Here is a 12,989-nt window from a genome sequence, read left to right as displayed (position 1 = left end):
TTATGGAAATTATGTTAGGGGAAAGGATGGTAGAATCATAAGAAAATGGAAAACTGTAGGAATATAGTAACTCTATAAAGAAATCTGGATTCCATCTTAACATAAATGAAACCTGGCTTGCGGAGCCGCGGACGAACAACACGCCGAGATGGGTTCAATGTGGAAGATAGAGCATCAATCACCATGTGTCCTTATTGGTCCAGGGTACATGTATTTATACAGACAATGATAATTATTATGCCTACTAGTCACTAGCTGATTGGCTTAAGGTCTAAAGGTCGTATTCGCACGGTCCACCTACTTGCAGTTAGCGTACAGCACAAGCTTCTCATAACACTAAGTTTCTCAGGTTACTATTTCTAATTCCTCTTGACTTGTTTTCGATACACGACAGTACCATAACACAATGTTTCTCAGACCACCGTTACCATAACACTAGGTTTCTCAGACCACTATTCCTAATTCCCCTTAACCTGTTTTCGACACACCACGGTACACAGGGCCGAAGCGTCCTTGACATTCCCCCTGTATCAGCAGCTGCGAGCAGCTGCAGGCAAACCCTAGTGGGGCCCAGCATCAGTGAGGCAGCATCAGCCCCTAGAACAGGCTCTGATCGTACAACTGCTCGGTGGGCTCAGGACCCTTGTCTCTGAGCCATTCTCCAACACTGGCTGATGCACAGTGTAATGTGGAAGATACAGGGAGGCTTTAACTTAGAATCTGGAGCAAAGCTGTAATGTGTAGAAGGCCACACAGTTTGAGATTGCCAACTTTACCTTCAGAATAAAAGCAAGAAAACTATTGTGATATAAGGATGGGATGGAAATCAGTGACACTTATGTAGGAAATCAGAATTGATTAATAAATTGGAATTGATTCTAAACTGTGTTTAGAAAAGTGCATGATGGTGAAAAAACAGATCAGATGGAAATGTTCACATACTTACATAAATTTTATGAGCTAAAGAAATGGATGGATGTTGTGAAATACCTGAGGTGAAATTATGATTCTGACACAGGAAGTATCTCAGAAATGTACTGAGTAGGGGGAAATCGAGGAACAGTATAACAGCAAGGGTAGAAATTATACAGAAAGGACAAATAGAGGATATGTTGCTGGGGCAGGGGCACAATACATTTTAAAAATAAAAAAAAGTCAAATAAGGTAAATGATATATCAAACAAATGAAATATATTCCTGTTGGATTAAAATTCCACTCTCAAATAGGAAAAACACTATTAGGGCTATACTGTGAAACTTCTAAGCTGATGGTAAATATGACATCCTAGGAAGTGCTGAGAGGCTAAGAAGGCAGAAAGAAGACGAATAAAGGGAGATTCAGTTATAGCCATGTAGAATGGGGACCAGTCCTAGGGAAGTTGCAGAAACTGCATTTTAGACACTGTAAATGAATGAGTTTTTAGAAAAACTAACCAGAAAACCAGCAAAAGGAGAAATAACATTACCAGTTCAGAAAGTTTCCTTGGAAAGGCCACTCAGCAAAAAAATAACCATGATGTACCCATATAAAATATTCTTTCAGGACCAAAATAATCCACAACAGTAATATTTAACTTAAAAGAGAAAGTGAGGAGTGCTATTAAAAAGAAATTTAAAAGAGTAACCAAAAAGGTTAAATGCTTGAGGCAGCATGACAATCGTTTAAAGATGCTATATTATAGTCTCAGAGAAAACGTACCTGTCAAAATAAAGACATTTTAAAACATCCAAGTCATCACCATAGTTAAAAGGTGCATTAAAGGAAAATATTAAACAGCCTTCAAAAACTGAAAGTCAGCAATTTTCCAATTATTAACTAGTGAATAACCTATCATTTAAAATTGAACATAGTAGCAGAGGAATGGAAAGTAGTAAATGTGAAGCTTTTAAAGAGCTCCTGGAAAACTACAAACCAGACAGTCTTATTTCCATACTGAACAAACTGGTAGAAGCAAATAGAGAGTAAAATGATTGGATGCATAAATAACTATAATCATAATGCTGAAGACTCAGCATATTTTTGTGGAAGGAAGCCATGCCTCAAAAGCCTCCTGCAGTTCTTTGAAGGAGGCAGCAAGCGCACAGATGCATATGATCTGCTTGATGTTGGATACTTGAATTTTCAGAGATTTTTATATGGTTGTTCAGCAAGGACCCCTAGAAAAATTAAGTGGTCATGGAGTACAAAGGAAGGTCTTCCTGAGGAGTAACAGTCGATCAAAGAAGGGATACAAATGCTAGCAATAGTTTTAATTTATCCACTGGAATCCCAGAAGTTTTGTGCTGGGATTGCTGCTGTGCAACATATTCAGAAAAGTCCTGAAAAATTATAGAAACAATCTATGTCAGAGCTTATGACAAAATTATTGTGGGTGGTCAAAAGAAACCTGAATAATCAGAAGCTGCAAGAGGATCTTATAGTATGGTGTGAGTAAGTGACAAAATGATAGACAAAATTCAATGTAAATAAATTCAAACTGTTGCAAAAACTCTGACGGTCTCTGTAGATTGATGAGTTCTCAGATATTAACACTTAAGAAAGAGGTCAGGGTTCCCATGGACAGTTCAAAAAAGCAATCACTTCAATGTCTAACACTGGTCAAAAAGGAAAGTAGCAGACTAGAAACTGCCAGAATGGGGACAGAGGAAAAGACAGAAGTTGCCGTTATACTACAGTGCTAAAGTGTAGTGGGTGGGGATATCCTGACCACTTCATGCAGTTCTGGTCAATTTGTCTCACAAAAGATAGACATTATAATTAAAGGTCTGGAGGTTCTCTTGCACCTGAAATGACTGAGCAGGATACATCAGCTGAAGAAGAGACTATTCACATGAGGGATTATAATGGAGGAGGACAAAATCATGGATGTAGTCAAGAAAGTAAATAGGATACAGTGATTTTCTGTGCACAGGTTATGGGAATTTGGGGCTATCAAATATAATTATCTAGCAGTAGGTCTAATGTAAATACAATGGATCACTTCTTCACGCAAAACATAAATTAAACTGCACAACCCATTGCCAGAGGGTAACCATGGTGGGGAAAAGTCTCCTATGGCAAATTGGACATAAAGAAGTCCATACAACATATAACCCCAGAGGTTCTGAAACCTCTGATCCTTGCACATAAGACTGTTGAACTGTAAAACCTGCCACTGGGTTAAGAACACTCTTACCCTCTTTCCTGTATCATCCCAAGACACCCTTGGATCCACCCTGGATCTTTGGCTTTACTCCCTAACTATTCTCCTCCTTTTAATCTAGCTTTCACATCTGCGGAGAGAGCAAGCTGAATATCTACTATACTAGGTATAGTGCCAGGCTGCAGTATACCCAGTAGCAGACTTCCTTATTTTCTCCCATGCAAGTGTTTCTGACCTCTGTTGAACAAATTCCACAAAGAGACACTGTTTCTTTTAGTCCAGAACATCATGTGCTTACTGGAACAGCAGAGAATCAGATATAAAACCCTATCCAACTGAATAATTGTCTTCTAGAACTCAAGAAGTTTCAGCTATACAGAGATCTGTAGAAAGAGAGCCATCACAGACACAAATCCCTGCCCCAGCACAGCAGAGGGAGGAGCTAACCCAGAGAACTGAATCTGTGTTTTAAGCAACACCCTGACTCTGGGCCACAGGGAAATAAGATGTTCCTCCAGCTGTGGAGTTCAATCCAGCTGACACATGCTCAGTTTTAGTCATTCATATATGAGTGGTCTCAGTTATCTAATCCACACCCCCTGCAGTCAGTGGAGATGGATAGATGTTTCCAGGCAGTGAATCACTCCATTGTTCTTAGAGACATGTCTTAGGATAGGCAAAATGCCACCAGACACTGCTCTCCATATTGCTTATATAGAAAAATCTACATAACCAGTTTCAACCAGGTACTTCCATTTTTTTCACTGCCAGTGTTTGATAAGGTGAGACCTCCCCACTTGAAGATGATGAAGTCATAAGCAGAGAAGAAATGCAGCTTGGAGCTACAGCACTGATGAGGAAACTGCTAGACTGAGGGTCCAGAATGTGCTGGCTGGTAGATGGAAAAGAGAGAACAGGAGAGGGAGAGCAGTGTTCAAGGAGACCTGGTGGAAGGAGAATCAAGTATTGCCAGGGCACCAAATTCACAGAAATATCTGAACAATCTGTCCTGGGGAGTTACAATGTTTGTGAAGGATAATATGTTGTGCAACAGCCTGAAAATATTTTGGGAAAGATCTGTAGGTGGAAAACTCAGAGTCTAGTAATAAAAATATAGTACAAGAACAGTACTCCCAACCCTCTGATCAGAACAGTGATGGTGATCAGACAATGTTAACTGAGATTACAAAGGCTGCACAAATTAGGACAGGTAGTAATAGGGGGAGATTTCATCCACTTATATACATACTAGGTTAATGCTTCACTGGAATGAGCGGTGGAGAAAGACTCTTTGGAAGCAATAAATTATTACTTGACAGAATTAACTACTCTAAATTGTTTGACCCACAGGAAGAGATGCTATTCAGGATGTGGTCTGGAATGATGCATAAGACTCAGTTCCAGAGGTAGAAGTGGAAGAGTCCATTTGTAATAAAGCTTACAACACAATTTAACTTCTGTAGTGGGAGAGAGCAATCTAATTAAATGCAGCATGTGGATATTAAATTTCATGAAAGGTAACTACATAAAAATACAGCAATTAGTCAAAAAGAGATGAAAAGGAGCAGTCCAAAAAACCCAGGATGACTACGGCTTGTAGTTTGTTCAAAAATACTGTATTGGCAGGTAAGAAATTGGTGGGCCCATTTGAGACCTATGTGTCAAAAGAGGCATTCAGTGATGGCAAGACCATGGCAGAGAACCTCAATGAATTTTTTGCACCCAGTGCTAATGCTGGTGACACTGAGAGGTGTTTCACTCCTGTGTACCAGGACCACTGCAAAGACTGCTTTGCTGAGGACTGGGAAGTTTCCAAGATGATCCCATCTACAGAGAGTGCTCTGGACGTAATGTTGAGGCCCACGTATCACTGGAGCTGACCTTCACCCTGGGATGTGGCAGTCTGTGCTGTGAAGAACAAGATTACTGATGGCCTTGAGAAGCACAGCCTCCTGGAAGAACATCAACAGGACTACTGTAAAGGCAAGCCCTGCCTCACAGACCTGCTGGAGTTTGGTCAGGGAGCCAGTGAGCATGTGGATAAATGGACCAGTCAACTATGTATTTTGGGGTTTTCAAATAGTCTTTGACACGGTTCTACACCAAAGCCTTTTAAGAAACTAAGTTGCCATGGGCATGGAGGAAAGATCTTGTTATGGATCGAGAGCTGGTGAAAGCATAGGATGCAAAGGGTAGGGCTTAATGGTCATTTTTCAGCATGGGTGAGAATCAGCAGTGAGGCCCCAGACTGCTCCTGGGGCTGGTTTTCATCCTACAGGTTGTCCTGGGTTGAGTGAATGGTGGAGTTTTTTGGTGGCAGGGGAGGGGGCTATAGGGGTGGCCCCTGTGAGAAGCTTCTCGAAGCTCCCCCAGCTCCAAGCCAGCTCCACTTCTGTTTGGAAAATTGAGCCCATCAGCTGTGCCTCTGCGATAACGTATTTAAGAAGGGACGTGGTGATGGGCAGTGGGACTTGTGAGGAGGAGTCGCTGCAGCTGCGTGAACACCAAGGTCAGTGGAGGAACGGAGGAAGAAAGGAGGGGGGAGGTGTGCCGGAGCAGAGACCCCCCTGTATCCTGTGGGGAGACGGCAGGGCGGCCCCCCTGCCTCCCATGAAGATCTACGGTGGATCAGACATTGATTTATGGCCTGTGGCTCCTGCTTGGTTGAGTAAGGTTCTGTGCCCGAAGAAGGCCGGGGTCTTGTGGGAAAAGGCAGCCCCGCTGCTGTAATTCAGTGCTGGGAGGATTGCAGCATGCGGGGGAGTCCCACGCCGGAGCAGCTCGGGAAGGGCTGCAACCGTGGGAGGGAATCCAGTCAGAGGAAGTTAGTGACCCATGACGGAGCAGTGTGGGGAACGCTGCGGCCCATGGGAAGAATTCAAGTCGGAGAAAGTTTGTGGAGGACTGTCTCCTGTGAGAGGGGGACCACGATGGAGCAGGAGGAACAAGTTCTGGACACTCCCCTCACCGAAGATAAGGGAAGTGGCAGCACTGACTGCACCCCCCATTCCCTGCCCCTGCACCACTGGGGGAGGAGGTGGAGATATCAGGAGCAGAGCTGAGCCCGGGAAGAAGGGAGGGGTAGGGGGAAGGTGTTCTCAAGATGTGGCAATGCTTCTCACTGTCCTACTCTGTTATGTGTTGTTAGTGTCTGTAATAAATGTATGTTCTTTTTTTTCTTCCCCTAATGAGTCTGCCTTTTGCTCGTGACCATAAAGGGGAATTTTTTCCCCATCCCAGTCCTATCTCGGACCCCAAGCCTGGCTCTCTGTCCCTTCTCATTGCCGGAGGGGATGGGAGAGAGAGCTGCTGCGTGGTGGTTGGCTGCCAACCAGGCCCAAACCACGACACGGGTGAGCTCAGGCATGGAGGGGTGCAGTGAAATCCCCAGGTTTGCAGAGAATCCTCAATTCCTTTGGCTGGTTGAATACCTCACTGAAGGTGAGGAAATCCAGAAGGATCTCGCAGAACTGAGCAAGTAGACAAATATGTGGCAGGTGAACTTCAGTGTAGGAAAATGTGCTGTACCCACAGGGAGAAATTATCTGTAACAGGTCTGTATAATGCTGAGCCTGGAACAGCTCAGGAAGGAGCATCAATCATCGTCAGCAGTTCTCTGAAATCATCAGCTCAGTGTGCAATGGCAGCTAGAAAATTCAGTGAATGTTGGCCACTGTCAGCAAGGGTGATAATAACAAAGCAGAGAGCATCATTTTGACTCTCTGTAACACGTTGGTGCAACCATGTCTTAAGGGCTCCATGCAGTTCTGGTCTCTGCATCTCAGGAAGGACATAGTGAGGTCAGAGAGGGTGCAGAAAAAGATAATTAAAGTGACTGAAGGATACAGCAGCTGTCATATGAGGAGAGACTAAAAAGGCTGAGGTCTTCACTATAGATAAGAAAAAGTCAGGGAGGTGGGGTAAGTAGAGTCTTGGAAAACTGAAAGCAATGACTACCTGAATGTGGGACAGCTATTTTACTGATCTGCAGCACTAGAACTAGGGGCATTTCATGAAATTAGTAGGAGATTGGTTCAGAATAGACAATGAGTTAGGACAAAGTCATGGACAATAGGTACAGAACAGGTACTGAAGGAAATAAGTAGGGATGTATGCAATGATTATGCATGCTGTGGGAGGACAAGGGGGATGGACCACAGACAGCAGTTTGGGCTGCCCTCCCTAAACAGCATCAGCTGAAGACAGAATCCAGGCTAGCTGGAACATCATCTGACCTGGTAGAACATTTTTTACATTTTTAAGAAATGAAACAATGCTCATAGACGGATGTGTCCAGGAAATGTCAATGTTGGCAGACAAGCAGTTAATGCTATCTGAAAGCTAAACAGCAAGGTAACAGCAAGACAATGGAGCAGAGGCAGGTAAAGCACCAAAATGAAACTTGACATTTATAAGGGGAAATGAAGAGGAAAAGCAGTGTATCATTATCATGGAGAAAAAAAAAAAAAAAACCTACATTATTCAGTATTTTGGTAATGAATACTTTCTGTGTCACCAGTTTTTGTCACAGTAGTTGCTACTTTTTCTTACCTGTATGTACCAGCAAGAACTTGGTCACAGTCAATCAGGATAAACTTCTCCAGAACCTGGCCTGCAAATTTCTTGCCTGCTTTGCTGTAGTATGTGTCTCCACTCAAGCACCTTATGCGCATGTTCTGAAACCAAAGAAAGCAGAGTTGCTAAGGGGACATGTACTAAACTAAACTGAAATGTTCCCTTATGCATCACTGATGGACTCATTTGAGCAGGAGCTCTACTCCCAGAAGTAAAATACAGCAAGTCATCAAGTATTTCTTGGTTTCTACATACCAAATATTTTGTCACACTGTCTGCTTCTGTAAGATAATAATGCCAGCAAATATTAACAAGTTGCACTTAGGTACAAATGCTGATTTGAAAAAAAAATTGGAGAATTTTATGAGCCTACAGATAGTTTCTGAAGTATGTAAGACTATACAATTTCTTCCAGACTACTGATAATATTCAACTAACCACACTAGCTGATGGCTCTGCATTGAAACTAAATTTTGACCCATAACAAACAGTCAGTTCCTAATCAATTGAATGTGCTGTTCTATTTTTTATAGAGACAGGCTTCTTAAAACAAAAATATCTCAGTAAAAAGATTTACAGAAGGGTATATCTACATTTTAAGAATTGTCTTTTATCAGTGTATTTAAAAATTATATTAAAATTTTCAGCTGCTATACTCTGGTGAAACAGACCTGATCCTCATCTGTTTGAAAGACTGCAAAGAACTTCTCTGATACAACTTCAGCCTGTAGAACCAACTGCCCAGCACAAAATGGGAAATAAGGCTCTCAGTAGCCATCAGGAGCCTTTTTCATAAGATGAGAGTTTTGCCCATAATAAAAGTTATTTGCACCTCAGTTGAAGAAGGCAGAAGAGGACAACAGTCACTGGAAACAGTTACTGGCATGGTCTGCATGATACAGTGCCAAACAAAACATCTTGTATGTAACGAAAGATCCCTAAGGCTGCACCTACACTGGCCTGCCGGATCATCCCTTCCTGCCCCTCCAGGCCAACTCCCCTGCCACCCGCAGTGGCTTTGGCACACCAGGAAGCTGTCACCAACTGTCACCACCTGCATTTAACCTGTCAGATCCCTCTGTGGGCAACTCACACCTGGCTAGCATCAGCCCTGTAAAAGACCAAGACCCAGGGCAGTTGGCATGGGCCGCACACGCCGCCGGGGCCACTTTGCCCCTTGGCTGGTGGGCACTCGGGGAGGGGGGGGGGGGGCAGCCTCCCCTCTGCAACACAGCACATTCCAGTCTGGCCCGACAGCAGTTCCTAACAGCCAGTGCTGCAGACAAAAGCCAGGCAGAAATAGTTGTGATTTGCTTACAGATGGTCGCTGCAGGGTGGAGACCCACACCCCTGCCACCCCTCCAGAAGCTGCTTATGGGCATCGCTGTGCCCATTTTCTCCCTCCTCCTCCCAGGCAGGTTGAGCGTGTGTGGGCTCCCCAGGCCACCTGTACACAGCCTGGGACCGGCTCGCCCGGACTCTGGCCTCACGTGGGGCTCGCGGCACGGAAGTTGTGCCTCGGGGCTGAGGAGCAGGAGGCTGTCACCCTGCGGCAGGTGACTCCATTCCTGACAGCCTTCCTCTTCCGTCAGAGTCCCTGCGGACAGGAGGTGGGCTTCCTGGAAACATCTGCTGCGGAGCTCATCGTGGCAGGGTGGGCAAGGCTTGACTCTCGTGTCGCACCGAGGAAGCCTCCCTGCCCATCCAAGGAGCACCATTGCCTTCAGGGCTTTGTAATGGCAGAAAATCCCCTCCAGACCAGGGTCCATCTGACCCCACAGTCTATCTCTTGCAGTGGACAATGGCAGCTGGGGAAGAGCAGGAAGAAGGCAATTATTTATGATGCTGCCCACTGATAGTGGTGCTGACTCTATTTTCAGCTCAGGGGAGTTCCTGAGCATCCTGTGGTTTGTCTTGGTGGGAAGCCTCCCTGGACTTCTTCTCCAAGTATTTGTCCAGTCTTGTCTCGAGTTGTGCAGTCTCCATGCTTGGAGATTTTCAAGCCTAGACCAGGTAAGGCCCTGAGCGACTATGTCTGACCCCACGGGTGACACTGCTTTGAGCAGGAGGTTGCACTCAATGACTTCCTGAGGCCCTTAACAACTTGCATTAACCTGTGATACTCTGAAATGCCACCACAAGTTGCTGATATAGAGCAAGATATGGATGCTTGGGGAGGTGTTCACATAATCCTATTGCCAATCAACACAGGGATTTGTTTTCTTCTAGTGCTGAGGTTTTAGTAATACTAGTTCTCACTGGGAGGAGCCTCCTCTCCCCGACCCCAGGGAATTTAAAACCACCTCGGGTAAAGGATATGCCTTAGATTTGTCATCAGAGTATTTCTTCATCCCCTCTATCCTTTCCAAGGCTGGGTGAGTTTCTGATATCTGGCTCATTTTTTCCATCCTCTTCTTCCTCTTGGCAATCCAGGCCCTGAATTGTCCAAACAAGATGAGAATCCTGCAGTCTTGCAGGAAAGCCAGACTGCCAGGTACCACTCTCACTCAATTTAGACAGTAGTTTCAGGTTCAGCAGATGGCCATTTGAAAAAAATCCAACAGTTAAGTTTTCTGCTGTGACTACTGCCAATGCTCAATGTACCACTGTGGGATTTGCTGATGTTCAGCACCAGGATTTGACATCAGCAGGCTCACACAATGTTCTTAGAAGATGCTGGAGGGGAAATTGCCCCAAATTTTCCATTAAACCGCAAATTGTCACCAGTTATTCCAAACGGAGATTTACCATCACATCCTGTCGCAACTCAGAGCCAGGAATAGAAGATGTACACTCGTTCCACTTAGATGTGAATATCAAGCATGTATGTTAGCGTACTGCTTGAGATGCCTCAGCTTTAAGAGGCACTTCACCTCAAGACCTGCAGATAAGGCACTGAATGGGGGAGGCAAGTGTTAATTAGCCATTCAAACACAAGACATGACATCAAGTCTGACAAAGAAATGTAGGCATCTCCATGGATGTAAACTCATTCTAATTTTAATTAAAAACAACATCCAGGCTCTTGGATAAGTCATAAATAAAATTAATTTTGGAGAGATGGAATTTATCTAGATCCACCAGGTGACTTCAGTGATGCAGCTGTTTATGAAAGCAAACATGCTCCAGCATGAAGCAGTTTTCCCTAACAGATGCCATCTCAAGAGGAGGCTGCATGAAATGTGTCTGGCCTGTGAGAAGCATGAAAGGACAGAGCACCACCAACATAAGGGAAGAAGAAAGCCTCTCTACATTAATCTTTGTGTAGACAGGTGAAAAATGAGGGCAAATTAAGACATTTGTAACTGCATCTATTCTGAATTCTATAAAACATAATTTTTGAATTTTCCCTATACTGTTCTTTAGTTAAGAATGGTTTTGAGGTAACTGGATAAATTCGAAGTGTTCCCCATCATACAAAAAAAAAAAAAATAGTGGCTGGAAGAGAATCAGTCCTCCAGGGAATCCAGTGAAGAAGCACAGCCAGGACTGCTTGCCTTGCAGGACAAACAAATGACAACAAAAACCCAACTTCCATTGATTGGTGGTAGCCAGAAAGGCAATACAGGGACCAGCAAGATACTGGGGTGCATTTCTGAGTCTGCAAGTTCCCAAGAGAGCTTGTTGCTTGGACACATTAATTTTTATTGTTTGCCTGCTCTGGGCTCCACACACCATTGCTGATGGGCATTCCACTGAGTGGGGAAATCAGGCTCTTTGAAAATCCCTCATGAACCCACAATTGAATCACAAAACCAAAAAGCGGATCTTAACATGAGATTTTTAACATGTGATTTTACACTGAGGCAGTGCAGCGTGGCTAGGAGGAAATGGTAGGCTTTCCATCAGGACATCTGATGGGACTCACTGCTTCCCTTCCCCACCCAGATACTGCACTACAGCAGCTCTGGCCAGAATATAAACTGAGCTCAGGGATCTGAACTATAGGCAATTTAAGTCTCGCAATTCTATATCCTAGAGCAATGGCTGAGAAGGGACAAGGAAAGGAGATAATACAGGTCTACATGAACTAAGTTTTTTAGTCTACCTCTGCCTATCTGCACCAGCCCAGAAAAGCATTCAGTAATGCACTGCATCTTATTGGCCTTGACTTTACACTTGTGTATAAAACTGAAATGAGGACCACAAAACATCAAGATATAGGACTAGGAATCTTCTCCACTCCTTCCCCTGTGCTTCCTTCCAGGCAGATCTTGATTTCCTAGACCAAACAGCCATGGTGTCTTAGCCTAGGGCAGTGGGAGAAGGGGTAACTTCTAGGGATCAGGCAAAGCAAACAGAAGAAAAGGTACATGTTTTTTATCAAATTCCAAGACTGTTTATCATGTCCAGTGTGTGACTGAAAACTTACTGGGAAGCTGTCCTGAGTAAAAGCCATTTTATTGCACATTTCCACAAAATGCTTCAAGTACTCTTCATCCAGTATCAGGTAAACAGGGACATGACGTCTGCTTGAGGCCTCCAGAAGGTCACACAGTATTTCCATGTCTGTAAACAGATCCATCACAATTGCTATCACCTAGCAAAGAGAAAAGAGGGGTGGTGAAGGCAAGGAGGAAACAAGAGACTGTTGAAATCTCATGCCCAAGTGAATTGTGCTTTAAACTATGAATTAAGTATTCAAACCTTCTGAGTTACTGAGTGTCTGTGGCCACATGAGTGGAGATTGCTTCTGGACCTTTGTATTTAACAGCTCTTACCCCGCCACGGCAGATAAAACTACTTTTAATAACTGTGAAGACATTCCCCATCCAACTACCTCCTGTCTCATCTGTCATTAACTGAAAAAAAATAGATGAAAGGGTGATCATGTGCACAAACTCTGAATATCATTGATGTAACAAGTATGTATTGCCTTAAGCAAATATGCAAGAAATATAGCATACAAACTAAAGAGCTGAGACTGACCAAAATTATTATTCAATTAGTATGAGTGACTCCATGAATGGCTAGCATATTAACATAAAGAAATATAATTTTTTTCAGGAAGGACACATTGCCAGGTAAGGGAGAAGGTATCTTGATCAAGTATGTACATGTCCTTGTTCCAGGATTACATCCTACAGGTGACTACACAAAATTGTAGAATAACATGCGTGGGAAGGATCCCTTCCCTTTCCCTGCTGGCAGCACTCCTGCTAATGCAGCTCAGGATGCAAGTGATAGTTATGAAAACTAACAGTAGGAAGGAATAACACCCATAGTATTAAAAAAAAAAAAAATCAAGAAAATCTATCTCAATAAACTGAA

General features: G+C 43.7%; 1 protein-coding gene across 1 annotated transcript in view; it reads right to left on the bottom strand.

Annotated features, from left to right (window-relative positions):
• Positions 1 to 12,989, bottom strand: part of FAM83C (family with sequence similarity 83 member C) — a 29,276-nt gene that overhangs the window by 8,365 nt on the left and 7,922 nt on the right. The window contains exons 2-3 of the mRNA XM_032993003.2: positions 12,091 to 12,258; positions 7,695 to 7,819 (exon numbers count right to left, since the gene is read on the bottom strand). Of these exons, the coding sequence (XP_032848894.2) occupies positions 7,695 to 7,819; positions 12,091 to 12,258 (293 nt within the window). The remainder of the gene's footprint in view (positions 1 to 7,694; positions 7,820 to 12,090; positions 12,259 to 12,989) is intronic.

The sequence above is a fragment of the Tyto alba genome, unplaced genomic scaffold, assembly GCF_018691265.1.
Source record: "Tyto alba isolate M040663 unplaced genomic scaffold, T.alba_DEE_v4.0 Super-Scaffold_33, whole genome shotgun sequence".
In the NCBI taxonomy this organism is placed as follows: domain Eukaryota; kingdom Metazoa; phylum Chordata; class Aves; order Strigiformes; family Tytonidae; genus Tyto; species Tyto alba.
This window is presented reverse-complemented; position numbering and strand designations above follow the sequence as displayed.